General features: G+C 37.4%; 1 protein-coding gene across 1 annotated transcript; it reads right to left on the reverse strand.

Moving 5' to 3' along the window:
- Positions 1-5,251: 5,251 nt before the first annotated feature.
- On the reverse strand, positions 5,252-16,945 carry LYAR (Ly1 antibody reactive). The gene is made up of 9 exons (XM_026077809.1): positions 16,870-16,945; positions 16,103-16,292; positions 14,550-14,664; positions 11,680-11,787; positions 10,326-10,409; positions 7,810-8,161; positions 7,406-7,513; positions 6,828-6,913; positions 5,252-6,528 (listed from the first exon to the last, which is right to left on the reverse strand). Exons 2-9 carry the CDS (start codon positions 16,222-16,224, stop codon positions 6,394-6,396), a joined length of 1,110 nt encoding a protein of 369 aa, XP_025933594.1. The 5' UTR covers positions 16,225-16,292; positions 16,870-16,945; the 3' UTR covers positions 5,252-6,393.
- Positions 16,946-16,974: the final 29 nt, after the last annotated feature.

A 16,974-nucleotide genomic window follows, 5' to 3' on the forward strand; every position in this document is an offset into this window, starting at 1 on the left:
GACGGCACTCCAGTCATGCGAGCTATCCCACCATGTCTCTGTAATGGCAATGAGATCATGGCCCTGCGACCGCACACACATCTCTAGTTCTTCCTGTTTGTTCCCCATGCTGCGTGCATTGGTGTACAGGCATTTCAGGGAGGTGATCGAGCATGCAGGTTTCCCAGGAGGGGTAAAAGAGGATCCTCCATAGCCACATCCCATGAGCACTTCCCTGGCTGCATTCACCTGCTGGAGGCATCCTGACTTGAGCTGTCTTTTGCCAACTACCCTGTCACTATAACTCTCCCCTTCCCCCGTCCTTCCTAGTTTAAAGCCCTCCTTACCAGGCTGGCCAACCTGTTGGCAAAAACACGCATGCCCCGCTTAGTGAGGCGAATCCCATCTCTCCCAAGCAGTTGTCGATCTTCAAACAGAGTCCCATGGTTGTAGAAACCAAAACCCTGTTGCCAACACCAGCGGTGCAGCCAGTCGTTAACTTGGAAAGTTCGTCTCCTCCTCCTCTCATCCATCCTCCTCACTGGCAGGATTGAGGAGAAGATGACCTGGGCTCCCAGACCCTTGACCACCATCCCCAGAGCTCTGAAATCCTGCTTGATGGTCTCCAGTTTGCCCTTGGTGTCATTGGCRCCCACATGGAAGAGCAGCAGTGGGTAATAGTCCGAAGAATGGACGAGTCTAGGCAGTCTTTCCATGACGTCTCTCACACGAGCCCCTGGCAGGCCACAAACCTCTCTAGACATGAGGTCAGGTCGGCAGAGAGATGCCTCCATCCCCTGCAGCAGGGAGTCCCACACAACAATCACCCGCCGCTTCTTCCAGGCGTTCCGGCAAGGCACAGGGTCTGTTGTCCCAGTTACTCCCCTTGCAGTCATGCCCATCTCCTCCTCATCCTGGAGGGCACTAAACCTGTTCTGCAGCTGCAAGTCTTCGGGAGGAGTAGGAGCCTTTCTCCTCCCACGAGCAGTGACCAGTTTCCAGCCTTCTTCTAYGRTGTTAYGATGTACCRTTTCACAYGGCMCAGAGCCCTCTGGCAACTCCACTGCTGTGGGGGGTTGGGACTCCCAAAGCTGCACAGTCTCCAAGAATACCCTGTCTATCTCTTGCTCATCTTCTCGGATGCTGCGCAGCCTACTGACCTCCTCCCGTAACTCCCTTACTTGACGACACAGCTCGTCAACAGCAGCACACCTCCTGCAGGAGAGCTGGCTGCCAGCCCAGGCCTCCCGGAGAGGCCCCAAGCACTCCCTGCAGCCTGAGACCTGTGGAGCTGCATCTGCTGTCAGAGGGTCGGTCTGGGTCCCAGCCTCTGACACAGCAACTCCAACAGCCACTGGGGAACGCGCTCTGTGGTGTGTCACGACCATACTTGAGGAAGCGTACACCACAGGGAACAGAAACGAAGGTACCTTCATGCGCCCTTCTGCGCAAACTGCTGCGCAAACTGCTGCGTCTGTTCGCTGACTCTGTTAGCTGCACTCATACATAATATACATAAAAATTATTATTGTTATTACTACAAAAAGGACAATGAAAGCTCAACATGTAATTTCTGGAAAAGAAAGTAAAAAAAATTCTCATGATCTTGTCAGTTTGTCATAAATGTTAAGTGAAGCTTTATACAAACATTCTCTTGCAATAACTTTTCAGTACTTTGGTCCATGTTACGTTAAAGAAATTTCCTGTAGTTACAGGACTAAGTGAATGCTAGAAAACTGTTAAGGAAAATTACTAAAATTAGTTTTAATTGTTTTTGCATTTCACCTTTTTTGAAACAGAACAAGTATAACTGAATATTTAATAGTTTTAAAACTTAAAGTATTTAAAACTTTTAATATTAAAGCACTTAAGTAAAAAATTTCCTGTTCTTGTCAGTATAATAACAATTTGCATTTTTATTTATTCTATACAAACTACATTAAAATAATAGCTTTAATGTTATAAATTCATGCGTTTAAATTAGAAAATGCCCAAAGCAGAACTGACAGTTATGTTCTTATGTACTTTTTTTAGTTACATGATTTTACAGTAGCTTTTCTGCTTCAGCAAAAGTTTGGAGGGGCTCCCTCTCTTTTCCTCAGAATCTAAAATGGCAGCTGCAAAATAATAAAGTGCCTTTCTGAATATTACTGTTGATTCCCAGAGAGAAAAACACAACAAAAGATGAGTGTCTTTCAGTCACGTGATTCTGTCACGTTGCCATGGCCTAATGCTATTCAGCAATACCCCTATTGTTCCGAAAGCATAAACATAGTATAATAAAATAGAAACTAATCATGAAAAAGGTGATGCTGCTCTAAAAATATCTGGTCTAAAGAACTTCAGGAGTTGCTGCAGGTCTTCAGCTTTTTGATTTGTTTGATGTTCAAACACTAACACTTAGGTTTTAATTTAATGAACAGCATATTACTAATATTATCTGAACTCCACAGCAAGTTTGTGTACCAAGAGATAAGGTGTATTAGATCTGGGAAGATACCAGAGTAGAAAGCAATACAGGAATGTTATAAGAGAACTGAAAGCAAAGCTACCTCAAGAACATGGGAAGTTCTGCCACTGTGTGCAAATGATCAAATAGTATGAATTAAGATATCTTACACTGATAATCCTCCATAGATACCAGTTTTCTGTCTCGAAGCTTGCTAAAACATGCTTCATAATATCTGAGGTACAAGCGCTTACAATCACAGAACCAAACAGACCTCCCGACAAAAATCCTGTAATTGATTTAATAGGATGCAGTCATATCATCTTGTGCTAGATTTTGCTGGATCTCCCCAGGTACACAATTCAGCTGTATCATAACTCAGATGTGGTTTTGATGGTTTTATGACGAAATGCTACAGGAAATGAAGATAATAGTTCTGGTGATAAAACCTTCCCATGGCAACACAAGCCCAGTACAATGTCATGCTATTGAAAGAAACTCTACTATCCTAGCTGTTTTGTCAGATAAAATGTTAAAATAAAGGTCTGCTTAGTTTTCAGTCATGGCAGTTCTTTTAAATGTTCTGTACTTTGCATGTATTTGAAGAGGAGCTCAGTAGTGTGCAGGACAGATACACTTGCATCTTTCCTGTACCAACTGACTTCACTGCTGAGAACCTAAATCATAGATGATGAACTTTCTGGTTCATTCTGCACCCGTTGCCAAATTTCTTTAAAAGGTCAAATGTGGATGTTGTCAGCTAAATTTCCATGGGCATCAACCATAGCATCAACGGCAGTGGCCTGCTGTAGTTGATGTAGATGATGAAAGAAGGAAGAGCAAAAAGGAGGGATGGAGTCATGGCATCAGCATATGCAGAACATCTAGAACCATCTGTTACTATAAGTTAGATATTCCTTCTTCAACTACATGCATGTATGGATGTTAATCTTGTTATTTTTGAAGGTGATAGACCCAAAAGTCACTCAAAGGAGGATTTAAGAACTGCTCAGTCAAATTAATCATCTGACCTTGAAGCTGGGATCAGATAATAATGTTTAATGAACGTACTGATTGAAGTCCAAAAAGCTGCTGTACATATTTCCAAATTACCACTGTTGGTTGTGCCCTGCTGTGCTCATATACTAGCTGGAATAATCATATTAAACAATATGCTATTTGAATGCAATCAGAAATCCACACATAAATTGATACTGTTGGCCTCTTTGATTTGCGAAATCTTAAGGTTGTACTAAAAATGCTTAAAACAAAAGAGCATCCAAGGTACATAACTTCATTGCAACAGATCCATGGGATTTAAAAAAAATACTGGTAAATATTGGTATTGATTAATCATCTTTGAAATGAAAGTAGGTAGGGCTTACTGGCTTTTTGCCTTCATGAAAAATTCCAAATAATGGTCTGCAAGGGAGTATGCCTCCATCTGAAATGATTACCACTAAATTGGTAGTTTTAAAGAACATGGTAACCTCAATCTGACAGAGACATTATAGCAGTAAATTAAAGCTCCAGTCTTTTGGAAGTGGAAACTCCAATTTCTGTCCTCTGACAAATCTATTAATTCTCTAATTAAAAAAAAACACAGAGATCTTTTTCTACTGGAGAGCTGTATGTCAGTATTGTTACTATGCATGGACTTGTAGTGATTATAATTAGTGGCATAGACTCCTCTTGCTTATTACACTACTTCCAGGATCATTCAGAAAGAAAAATACACTAACTTACAAAGTATTGAAAAACGTTGATGCTTTCCATGAGCAGTAAATGCTGTCATTCTCCGAAGCTGTTAAGTAACTTGCAACAAACTCTGACACAAGAATTTGCTGTGAATCGTTTTCTTTTTAAATTCATAAACAATCCAGACTGCCTTTAGCAGTTTGAAAAAGAAAAAAGATGCAGCTGCGTTCATAAGCAGGTCAAGACCAACGGAGGTCTATATGAAAAAATGTGCAGATAATGCAGTGCAGGAGTTTCCAAACTGTAGTATGGCCAGCATTGCTAGTAAACAAATCACAGCAGAGAGATGGCTTCTGTGGGCCTGTTCAGAAGTTGACTTGAGCTGCAAGACACATGCTGGCACAAAGGCAGGCAGAGCCAGACAGCTGATGAGAGTGGAGGCAGACAGGCAAGACGACAGTCCCGGCTTGTGGGCGTGGGACTGGCATTCCAAAGTGCAGGACAGAGACTTCAGATCTTAGTTTGACAATTTGTGATAGGGAGAAGAGGTTGGAGGCGCGGCACAGAATTAGCACCCACAGTTGCAGCAGCAGAAATGGGTATAGGCAGCAGCTGCTGTCATGGCTAATGATAGTCTGGGTTCTTGTAAAGCAGAGCAAATGTAGTTTCTATATATTTGCATCAACCACACATTATGACAGTGAGAATGGAAGATGAAAAATACAAGGGACTGACATAACTTGGAATGAATGCTAATGAAAAAAATTAAACCCTATAATCATTACTGTAACAGCCATCTAAGACCTTAATGTAACATAGTTGTTGTAAAACAAATACAGTGAAAAAATCATCAGAACTATTCATTTTAATTTTACTGACAAGACCTTATTCTTTTATATGTTCCTTCCTAAATTGAAAAAAACCCTGATTTTTGAAATTTGTTAAAACAACTTTCAGAAGTTTCTCCATGAACATAAATACATTTTAATCACTTATCTTCAAAGGCCTTTTCATGAACTGACAACAACCACTTAGTGAGAAGATCTTAATTAGACATTTTTGATTGCAATTTTTATTATGAACAAAACAAAAATATATATGAAGAAAGAGACTGGACCCAGTGTATCAGATAGTTAAAGTTTTCACATTTATACTTTTAATATATTCAATATTTCTATAAATTCAGATATTTTAATCAGGGATTTTTATAAAAGTATACCGATGTAGTTTCTTGGAACCACTATGCAATTTTCCAGAACAGCATAGCATCTACTTGAAGAAATTTTCACTAGGTTTCAATCACTGTTCTTAAGAGATCACTTCATGGTATAAAACCTCCCTACCTTGGAAGGATTTTGAATTTGGTTAAAACCCTATAACTTCAAGTAACTTTCTCCACACAACTGTTTCTTACCTATTTGTAAGATTTTTTTTTTTAATTGTTTCTGTGACTGCAATATAATGCTCTCCTCCAATTTAGTACTATTTGTGAATTTAATGAATGGATAGTCTTTTATACAATCATGAAAACAACTGGCAAGATTTATGGTATTTAAGATGGTGTTTTAAAGCCATTTGTTTAGTCTGTCAGTTTTTAGTCCATGTGACATCACTTATATTGAATTCAACTGCATTACTAATTAAACATTAAAGTTGCTTTGCATATACAGTTAGCTCAGTCGCTAAGGAAATTTTCATTGAATGGGCAATATTACATATACAAGCTTGATAATACATTTTACAATACAAATTTAACAGGTTATAAAAGCCTGCATATACAAGCTATGGTGTATAAAGGGGATATCAGTGATGCCATCTCTAACTGTAACGTAGAACATTTATTTCATGGTGAGTTTTTGAACATGAAAATCATATTTGTCTTCTTACAATAGTTTCTGCAAAAATGCCAAACAACCCAGGTTTTGATAAACATTCTTACCTATAAATTATATCCATCAGTGGAAGAATTTTAATACAGTAGGTAGCAATTATTTTCATTGCCTCTTGAAAGTTGTATAAAAAATAGACATTTTCCATAAAATCAAAAAATAAAATATCTGAAAACAGATATGCAGCACTTCCCAAACATTCTGTGATAAGTTTAAAAAGGGGGGGGGGGGGAGGAATCCAGGAAAGTTAAATTCTGCTCTCACATACACAAACAATTTAAATTGAGACCAATGAACATAGTGTTTGCATACCTGACAGAAGAATTTGACTCAGTCTGCAAGTCTAAAATGAGAAGGTTACAAAAGGTTTGAAAATTCTTATTTCAGAAGTTTAACTTTGTCCTTTAAAACTCTAAATTTGGGATTATTACTGACTTTCTTATTAAATATGACTAGAATATCCTCTTCTGATTTGTGATGTTCGCCAGCTACTGCATAATACTGAGCTATAACCTGCACAAACAAAAAGGAACAGTTTTGAGTTAACAAGATGATTCATTCATATCACATTCATATCACTGAATTAAAAGTAGCAAGGAATCTATTATGCTATTAATCCTTGCGGAATTAGCACTGAATTTCCTCTGTATCCTAGTAAGCTCTAAAGAATATGTCCAGTTACCATACTATCAACTGGTGTTCTGTTAAATAACGTCAAACTTTTTCTGTTTATATGTGAAAGAATTTTACAAAGATAAGCATTGCAAAAAATTTTTACCAAAGTAGATTTAAAAAGTAATACTGTACTGTACCTTTTTTCTTAATTTTTTAATCGAAATTTCATTGTCTGGAGCCTGTTTCAGAACAGCTTTGATGATTCCTTTCCAGTTGAATTTGCCTACAACATAATTAGGCACATAACAGCATTATTAATATTTGGTATTTCTAGGCCTTCTTCCCTAGTAGGAACTAACTTTCAATCTACTAATTTTAGAACCAGCTCAGCTACCAGGACAGTTCATTGCTGTCTTTCTGACCCTACAACAGCAGAATGTCTTCAGCATAAAGGCAGGTAGGCTGTTTCTGAAAATTACTAGTAGGACAGCCATGAAGAACCAGTAACATACTACTTCAACAACTAGGCTCAGGACTGCCAAGGTAGCCAGAATAGCAGAAGCAACATATAAGGGAAGTAATTCAGCAACAAGTATACCTGTAACATAGAATGCTTTACCTGGAGCAGATATGTGTATGTTATGACTGAGGCATAATTTATTGCATGGCCTGCTGCAAAAACTGTGTATTTACATACTGCTTTAGCCTTTTGGCAAAATTATAAACCTATCAAATTATTTCATTATAACTGTCCAGAATCCCCCTTTAAGAATACCTTTTTCTGTTCCCACACTTTCTTCACTGGCATTGGTGTTTTCTTCCATTCCCATGTCTCCTGAAGTGTTTTCATTTTTCATTCTCTTTGTTGTGATATGAGGTTCCTCTATCAATGAAATAGAATAAAAATAAACATACGTGCAAAAAAAAAACCTAGAAGAAAACTTCAAATGTGACTAAAAAAGTTTCTGTTCTTGTAACAGGAGGTTATATTTGCTAAGAGGTTCAGATTTTGTAAAAGGAAAGGACTGCGCAACCATAGTTTTTAAAAAAAATTGTATATGTAATTTATGTATTACTTAAAATACTCTCCTAATGTAGGTTACTGAGCTTTAAAGGCATTGCAAAAAGTCTTCTCTTGAAAACAAACAATAATATAAGTGTAATGATTAAGATAAATACCTTCTGCATGTTTACGTTTGCGTTTCTTTACATTTGTTTCTTCTTCCATTTCACTTTGACAGCCATTTCCATTTATGTCGAATTCATTCTCCATACTTTCCTTTCCTTTTTTGGACTTTTTATTCTTTTTTGTTTCTGAGCTTGCTAGCTGGTTTTCTAATTTCAGTTCTTTTTTCTCCTTCTTTTTGTTCTTTTGTCTCTCTTCTTTTCTTTCTCTCTTACTTTTTTTCCTCTCAATTTTGTCATCTGTAATTCCATTTTCTTCTCCAATTGTTTTTTTCCCACTTTCTGCAGACTGGCCTTCTTCCTTCTGTTGTGGCTTATCTTGTTTTTTTTCACTTGAAATCTTTTGCTGAAAGACAGGTTATTACAATTTTTACATGCCTTTTTGACAGAGCAACTTTTCTCTACTATATCATTAATGAAGAACACTAATATCCTGAAATCAAGCAAGTTGGTTACACAAAGTGACACCAGCTATGTGGAAAATAGCAATACATAGTGTGGCTGATAAGTCTTCTAACTTAACAGCCTAAATGCTAATTACCTTAACATCACAAGAGAAATGTTATTTTACAACAGATATAATTTCTTGTTCTACTTAATTTTGTTTTTCAGTGTATCAAAATACATCTTACATTATATATCAATATATTAAATAAATTACTTAGACATTTAAATCTGCAATTCACAATGTATTTAAATGTAGCATCAGAATTTCCAGGAACAAAGATTTATGTGAATACCAAAAAACAAGAATAAGGTGACACAGAGCATTAGGTACTTCCTAAATGAAAATATTGTAGTTAGCAGGCAAAGACACCTCTCTGAATGACCACTGTTAATCACAACATCAGAACACAAGCGATAGGGAATGCACAGATCAAATAAATGTATATTTAATTTTTTTAATATGGATTTGCTATATTTAATTAAGGGTAGACAACTTTTTTGGATTTATGCAGACAAAATACAGCATATCACAGCAAAATACACCAGCCATTCCCAAATATACAGCACTTGAGTAACAATCTTAGTTTTGTCTTGCAATTTTCTGATTTGGGATATGTCTGAGACTACAAACTCTATTAATGCCTGATGTCAGCAAAGGCACTGCTGGTACTTTTAATCGTACTTTTCTCACCTTAACACGTGTGGATTTATTCCTAGGCTTATAATAATTTATTTGAAAAATTAATATATTAACAAACATTTTTATCTTTGAATTATTAAATCTGAATGTTAATGTGGCTGTTTGGAAAGAGAATATTTGTTTATATAAGCAACTTAATACTGACATTTTTCATGTCAGTATTCTCAATTCAATTTAAATTACATCTAAAATTTGTGCTTTTGAGTACATACAACATTTCAAGCCATGTATTACAAAGCGTATATATACTCTTAAAAGTGGATTGAAAATGATCTGAGCCAGAAAGTTGATACATATTAAGTGAATACTGTATTCTATGGAAAATTTAAATTGTTTACCTGTATTTAAATAAAATAATTGTTCAGATTCAAGATTTATTAAAAGAAATCAGTTAAACTGAGAATGAGCTGTTATGGTTTTACTGAATTTGTAGCAACTCCATACTAATATTCTAGCAAGATAATATATGTGAAATTCAGTGCCCAGAGTTTATTATTCATTCCTTAAAAAGATGTATTTCTTCCATTCCTGTCCATGGTATATCGATTCTCCAAAAAAGCTACAAACAATAGACTTAATTAAAATCTTTGTCAGAATCATAAAATCAGGAACAGCATGATTAGCAAGAGATTTGTATCTAAGCTATGCCTGCACTCTTCCTCAAGGGATACTGGGGGAGGGGCAGTGTGTTTACATCAACAGAGAAGTCAGGTTTTGTAACAGCTTTCCAGTAGCAGTAATAAATCTAACAAAATAAAAATAAACCTATGAAAACTTACCAAGATAATTCTGAAATAGCAAGGAAGTAGATGTCAAGAAAGAGGTCAGCATGAATCCAGAATTTGGACACAGAACTGGGAGGAATTCACACCACAAACTGGGGGACCTCATCTCTCTCCACTAACTCTATAAAAGGCTGGCTAAATTAGATGCTGTTAATTTCCTACTCTGATACATGTTAATTTGAGGCCAATAAAGGTCTGAAAATAGGTTGTTCTATTCCTTCTTAGTATATGGTAAAAGACTGGAACCAAAGATTAATAACAAAAACATTATTTTTTCCTTTCCTTATGTATTAGTAGCATAGCATAAAGTTAAATTAGCTTTCTGATTAGTACAATTTTGTCACTGTGTCCATGCTTGATCATAACCTGCCCAGTATGCACAGCTACTTCAGCAACAATATGCTCCACAATTTTGTAATTTAGTCTAGGTATATTACAGTGTAACACATAAAAAACAATCCATTGTAACAATACGAGACAATGTTTCTGCTAACAATTCCAAAAGGAGACTGTAAGGTTCTCCTAGCATTTTTGACTGCATTCTTTTTGTAAGATGTTGTACCTCTAACCAAACTTACATTTCTGGTTGCTCCAGAAAAAATATCCCACACTTGGTCTTGCAAAGTGCTGTCAGTGATTCTTAAGCTGTTCTTCATCCAATTCTGTGCAGGAAAAAAAACCCAACAGCTTAAAGGGTGTATCTCCTATTTTATCTTCATTACCATATATTTGATTCTTGGTGAAGTCTGGAAATTAATCATTCCTTCTGAAATGATTCATAGGGAGTTTACACTAATCTCCTACTAAACCTTTTGACTGTTTCTGTTAGTTAAAATACTAAGATTTATATTTATTATAATTTACTTATTTATTTATTGGACAAATGATCATGTTCCTAAATGGATAGTTTATTACAGAAAAGTAAAATTTAAACAAGTCTCTGAATGAAAACATTTGAAAGTTGTTGGGGCTATTGCAGGACTTCCTGCAATAATAAATGAATAATAAATGAAAACACAGCAGCAAATTTCTATTTATAGTATGCTCACACTATCATCGCTAGACCAACTTTCAGAAATGCAGAGTTCTAAGTAAAACCTAATGTGAAGATTTTTGCATTGGAACCAGAAGCCTGGGAAAGCTACACTAGTAAAGTGGAACAATGCTCTGCAAAAACTTTTAATCCTCCACTGCAACATGTCTTACCAAAAAGAAAAAGGCTTCTCAACATCATTTCCTTTGCTTAAAACATTAATTTTGTAAAAAACTATTCTAACCTTCAGCTCTCTAGCAGCGATTTCACCACAGCACTAATATGTTCTATTTGGATGATCTGGAAACAATCATGGTCCTCTCTCAGCCTCACAATCTGAGGCACAGAACAGAAAAAAAATAGGCTCACTTGTCAGTAATTCTTTACCCATACCACATAAAACATTTGGAATCTGCTGTGGCTGTGAAGCAAAAATTCAGTGAAGCATCTTGTGTGGGAGATTCAGTCAGAATGCTGAGCAACAGGAAAACTCCCAAAGAAACAGTGTCTTGCCTTTACAAGGCAAAAACAAAACCACAGTTATAAGAAAGCATGGCTAAGAATTTGGACACTCAATAAAAATAGCAAATAGAAAAAATGGTGTTAAAAAAAGAACAAGCTTACAAAGGGAGATTACGCTTGCAGGGCTCCAAGTCTGACAAACAACTCTATCAGTCTCTTGCTTATTTCCTAATGAAAATTACATACACTGAGGCCTTTTATGCAAGGAAAAATATTTTATAAACACTGCCTATTTGCAACATGGCTATTACACATCTGTTTACAGATGGTCAGATAAGCAATTTGTACAATTTGTTAACAAAGAGCATGGCACTTGCTAAAAAAGTCTATTTTTAAGTTCAATGCATGGATCACTACAAATCTCTCTTAAAACATACCTGAAATTTTACTTTTTTTCTTGGAATATTATCAAAAACACGCATTTGCTCCAAAATGTTCCGCACTTTAGGGCTGATGTTTGGCTTTTTCATTACTTCATGAATTTTCTGAATGAAGAAAACCAAAATTAATCAGGGAAGATGCAAAATGATCAAATGACATATGCAAGGTATGCAAGTCAGAAACACATGGGACAGAAATCACCTAGTACCCAAAGACTGTATAGCCTGCTGAAAGCGTACAATAAGCACAAGGAAAACACTAACTTTTAGTTTTATCATAAGAGCACATAAGTTTCAAAGTTATCTGTACAAATATTTACAAATATACTAAGTGAAGGCAAGAGGACTGCTCATCAATGCTTACAACTTGCAACCTGAATAAAAACATTTTTAATACTTAAAGTAACTATATCATATAGGGGAAATTTGTACTGTGAAAAGGACAGTACTATTAACAGGAAAAGACACTGTCAACTGACTGGCTCTTGCAGACTTCTGGAGTTAATTGTGAAAAGCAGGTTATCTTTGAGGTCACTGTTTGAAATACACTTCTTTACGCAGCCCTGCCAGCTTCAACAGCCATTAATGCCCCTACAGGCCACTCAGGCTTATTCCTATGCTGCTTGTGCCAGCACAACAGAACAACGGAGGAGGTTAGGCCAGGGCCTCGTGGCAGAGTTACTTAAACCAGCACTGCTGCTTGGGGGAATAAAAAAAGTTCATGCTATACTCTGAGCTTCCCCTGACTTAAAAATGTAGCCACCGGACACTGGAGAGCTTCCTGTAATTCTGATAATCTGCTACTGAAAGGTTTTGTCAAACTGCCAGACTACCTAGACAAGGATGCTTTGTAATAATCTCTCAGCTACCTGTGTAGAAAGCACTTACTGCAGAAGGCTAACAATATTCATTGCAATAGCATCCATATCGGGCTGCCTTGGAGAAAAGCACTCGGACAACATGTAGTCTCAACAACGACACTGATCTTGTTGACTTTAGTGGTATCATTCATATGCCCTGACTATGCATGTAGCTCAGTACTTTGGTGGATTGTGTTCTTAGTTTATAGCAGATAATTATGTTTGAGATACTAACTGCTGTCAACTGTACCACTAAACCACACAGATAATGACACAGGATCATGCAGTTCAAAACTTATATCTACTTATTAACATCACTGCACGTGTAACTAATATATTGTCCTCTCTGTAGTTGTGACCTGAAAAGATTGCCAAAATCTTCCCTTGACTTCCCAAGAATTACTTCTTACTAAATTTGGGGCGTTTGTTTTTACCTCCTTTTTACATCATGTGACAAACACTTTTTCCAGAAAAAGAATTAATTGTCACCTCCAGGCTCCTAAAAAGCAGAGCTAAAATGCATTGGCCTACTCCTCTCAGGTTTAGGGCCTGCTACATTTGCAATGCTGTCACCATAAAAACAAGGCCAGCACTTGAAGTGCTTTATCGTTGGGGCGCTAGGACTGCCCACTTTTATTTTCTGACTGTTATTTAGGACATGCATTATTTTTTAAGATAAAGCATGCTGGGCAAAACATATGGGTTTAAAGAAAGATATAGCCTTAAGATGCATCACGTGAGACCTTAACTGAATTCTGGAAGGTAGTAACTGTCATACCAATTTTTAAAAAAGGGTTCTGGGAGGCTGTGAAATTTCACCAGGTATAATAGTAGAAACTACAATAAATAACAGATTCATTGGATAAATACAATCTCCTTCAGAAGCATCAGTGTGGCTTTTGTAAAAGGATGCCCTGACAAACTCATTTTCTGAAAAGACAACAAATCTGTGGATAAAGGTGATCTAGCTAATTATATCTAATGGGGTTTTTAAAACATATTTGAGATTTCCTTCCCAAAAACTTTTAAGGAAACTAAGTAGCCATAAAAGGGTAGGTCTTTGTACAGGATAAATAACTACTTAAAAGGATAGGACAGAAGGGGTGGGAGAAAATAGTCCTTCCAATGGAGATTTTCCTGCAATCCATGTTGTTCAACATATTTACAAAAGATCTAAAAAGAGGGTGGGAAACTTTTCCTGATGATATGAAGCTGTTTAGGATAAGGACTGTGAGGAGTTTCAGAGAGACCTTATGAGAATGAATGACTGGGCAATAAAGAAGTGAATTAAATTCTACAAAAATCAATGTAAAGTGACATGCATAGGAAAAACAATCCTAACTTCACATCTAAAATGGCAGGCTTGAAGTTAACAAGTAGTGCTTAGAAGCAAGATCTTGGATGAGTTCCATGAAAACGTCAACACAATGATCAGCAGCAAAAAAGTGGGGATGAAATGCTAAAGATCGTTAAGAAAGGAAGAGAGAAGGAAAAAGAAAACACCATTATGACACAGTAAATCCATGATTCATCCATATCTTGAAAAGTATGTGTGCTTCTGGTAACCTCATCTCAAAAGGGAGACAGTAGAACTGGTAAAACTTCAGAGAGGGGCACAAATGACCAAAGATATAATTTACATCTGAAGAGTAAGTGAGCAGGATAGGACTTCTCAGCCTGGAACAGAGATGATGGGGTAGGGCAGGAGGGATGTGTGACAGGTCAACAAAAGCGTACATGGCATGAAGAGGGTGGACAATGATCAATGCCTCTTTGTATGCAAGACTCAGGGGACATTAAATGAAACTAGTAGGAGGCAGATTCAAAACAAACAAAAGGTATGTTTCTTACAAGGGTGAGTAATAGACCTGCTAAAGAATTGCCAAAAGAATGTTGTGAATATTGGGAAAAATGGATCTTTGGTCTGATGTAGTATAGCCCCTCTTAAGTCTTTAATAATTAGAATTAATAGTTATTTATTATACCTGTATATACTACAAATGTTACCTGAATCCACTCCTGTTGTTTAGCATCTCCTTTGTTAGTTTTGGCTTCAAAATCTTTACCACCATATTTCTGGTCTTCACTTATGCACTTCACATGGTCCTTGTAATCATCACCCCTGAACATAAGAGATTTTTAACTGTAGTTCACTGAAGTATTTAATTCCCTCAAACTATGTAACATTTAGGTAATCAGTAAACTGAACTTATAGGTGACATCATGTACATTTAAGCGTCAATACTGTCAACACACTTATGTGAGTAAAGTTCAACATGCTTAAAGTACATGCTTACAAGACTGCTTACATTTCTGTCACATCAGAGCCTTCAGTGGAAATTTCTGATATGCAAAATGAGATCTGAGTCTTCAGTAAACTGATGCTTTTATTTGTGAGTCTGTAACTTTTGTACATTGGTACATGTAATATTTGCTTACCTCTAAAAAAGCTATTAGCAAATGTTGGTGTTTTGCTGCTCCCATTAATAGACACATTTTAAAATCAGAAAAATATATTAAAAAATGCTTGTAAAAGCCTAATTCCTAGACACAGATATAGTATTGTAGTAGTACAGTTAAGGATTTTTTTTTCTGATCAACATGTCAGCGCCTCCAAAAAAGGAATTCATAACACAGATCCTAATCTTTCGTTAATGAATTACTGAGTATAATAATTCTTTCACAGGACAATCTCATTTTCTTACATAAATTAATTCGTACATTCATATTTTGAAAGCAGATAGTAGCGCTGCTTTCTTCTGAGTTCGGAGAAGTTACAACCATGTTTAGAATGTTGGAAGCTACTGCCAACCTCACTCTGCAGCAGCAGAATAAATATCAGTTGTTGATGATCAGAAGCTGAAAGTTCTGTCACTTATGATTGTAAAAGAAGAAATTGCAACTCTGTTTACATTTTCTTAGTTTTTCTTTGGTCACATACCACAATGGGTAAAAACAGCAGCTACTAACTTCAAAGGGTCTGGAGTCACACAGCTGTTCAGGCTGCTTCCCAGTACAACGCTTTGGAAACTTCCAGTTTTCCAAACCACAAAAAGATTTAAATTTTAGTATGCACTTGTGTGACATAATACTTAAATTAATATTTAAGCAATGATTATGTAGCATCTAGCAATGCCCAGAAATAGGATCGAATCTGCAGAAAAGGTCTTAATGTGTATACTCAGGTGGTACCACTGACTGCTTTATCTATTGCTTATGGCTTTCCCAGCAGCAACATAAATTGTTATGATTCTTGTCAGCCTTCTACCAATGTCCAAATACCATCAGGAAAGATGGCAAAAGCTTCTTTACTCTTCTGTTCTGGAAAAGTAAATGTGAGTTTTGCTGCACATCTTTCTGCCAGTGGAGGAAAACACCAGAAGCCCTTGTTCATACTTAGATGATTAATTCTGAAACCATACAATTAAACATGAATACTTTTAAATTCAAATTTGAATTATTCAAAAATCGACAAATTTAATTCTAATATACCACTGGAAAAACTTATACTGTGACAACCACTGTTGAGTGGGCAAGGTTATTTCCCCTTGTTTACCTACCAGAAATCCTTGCCACAATCCATGCAAGAAAGGCAGTGACAACTTCTGCAAATGTTCACATGTTTTTCAACCTGTGCTTTCTTCACCGACTCTCCACATGCACTGCATGTGAAAACTACCATTTTAGTGAGTCGTCAGTAGCTTCTGTAAAGATGGATGCAATCTTCTTCCTCCCCACACAAGTACAGTCCTAGAAAAACAAAAAGGAGATACTTGTTTTAAAGCCTGAAAGAAACATTTGACAGCTCAAGAGAAATACAAAGAATAGTGCATCTGCTAACAGAAAGTCTAAGGAGTTTGATTTTGCACATATAAAAGTTAACAAGCTAACATTCATTTTGTCTGTTAATTTACCCTGAATGCAAGTGTAATCTATCCTGAAACTAATCAATCCAGGGTCAGTCAAGTCCCTGCCTGCCAAATCTTGCTGCCCACCTTAAAAAAAAAAAAAAGAAAAAAAAAGAAACTTATTGCTATGGCTACCAAAACTCCCATCCTTCATAAAACCTGGGTAAACTTAACTCTCCATTTTCACATGCCCCAGCTGTGCTTCCCCCAACTCTCTTTCCCCCGCCCGCCTCGCGCCGCCCCAACCCCCCCGCTCGCAGCCGGGCCCCAGTCCCGCTCCCCGCCGCCGGGCCTGCCCGCGCCGCCGCCCCGGGGCTCCCCGCCGGCCCGCTCGCCCCTCGCCTCCGCTCCTCGCCACAGCCACAGCCCCTCCGTCGCGCTCCCCGCGCCGCGGGTCCCGTCCCGTCCCGTCCCCTCACCCGCGCCGCGCCACCGCCTCCAACCGCCGCCTCCAACCGCCGCTCCAGCGACACGCGCACCCACCGCCCCGCCCTGCCCCCTCCCCGGCGCCGCCCGCTCCGCTC

Source organism: Apteryx rowi, unplaced genomic scaffold, assembly GCF_003343035.1.
Source record: "Apteryx rowi isolate R43461 unplaced genomic scaffold, aptRow1 scaffold_462, whole genome shotgun sequence".
NCBI lineage: Eukaryota > Metazoa > Chordata > Aves > Apterygiformes > Apterygidae > Apteryx > Apteryx rowi.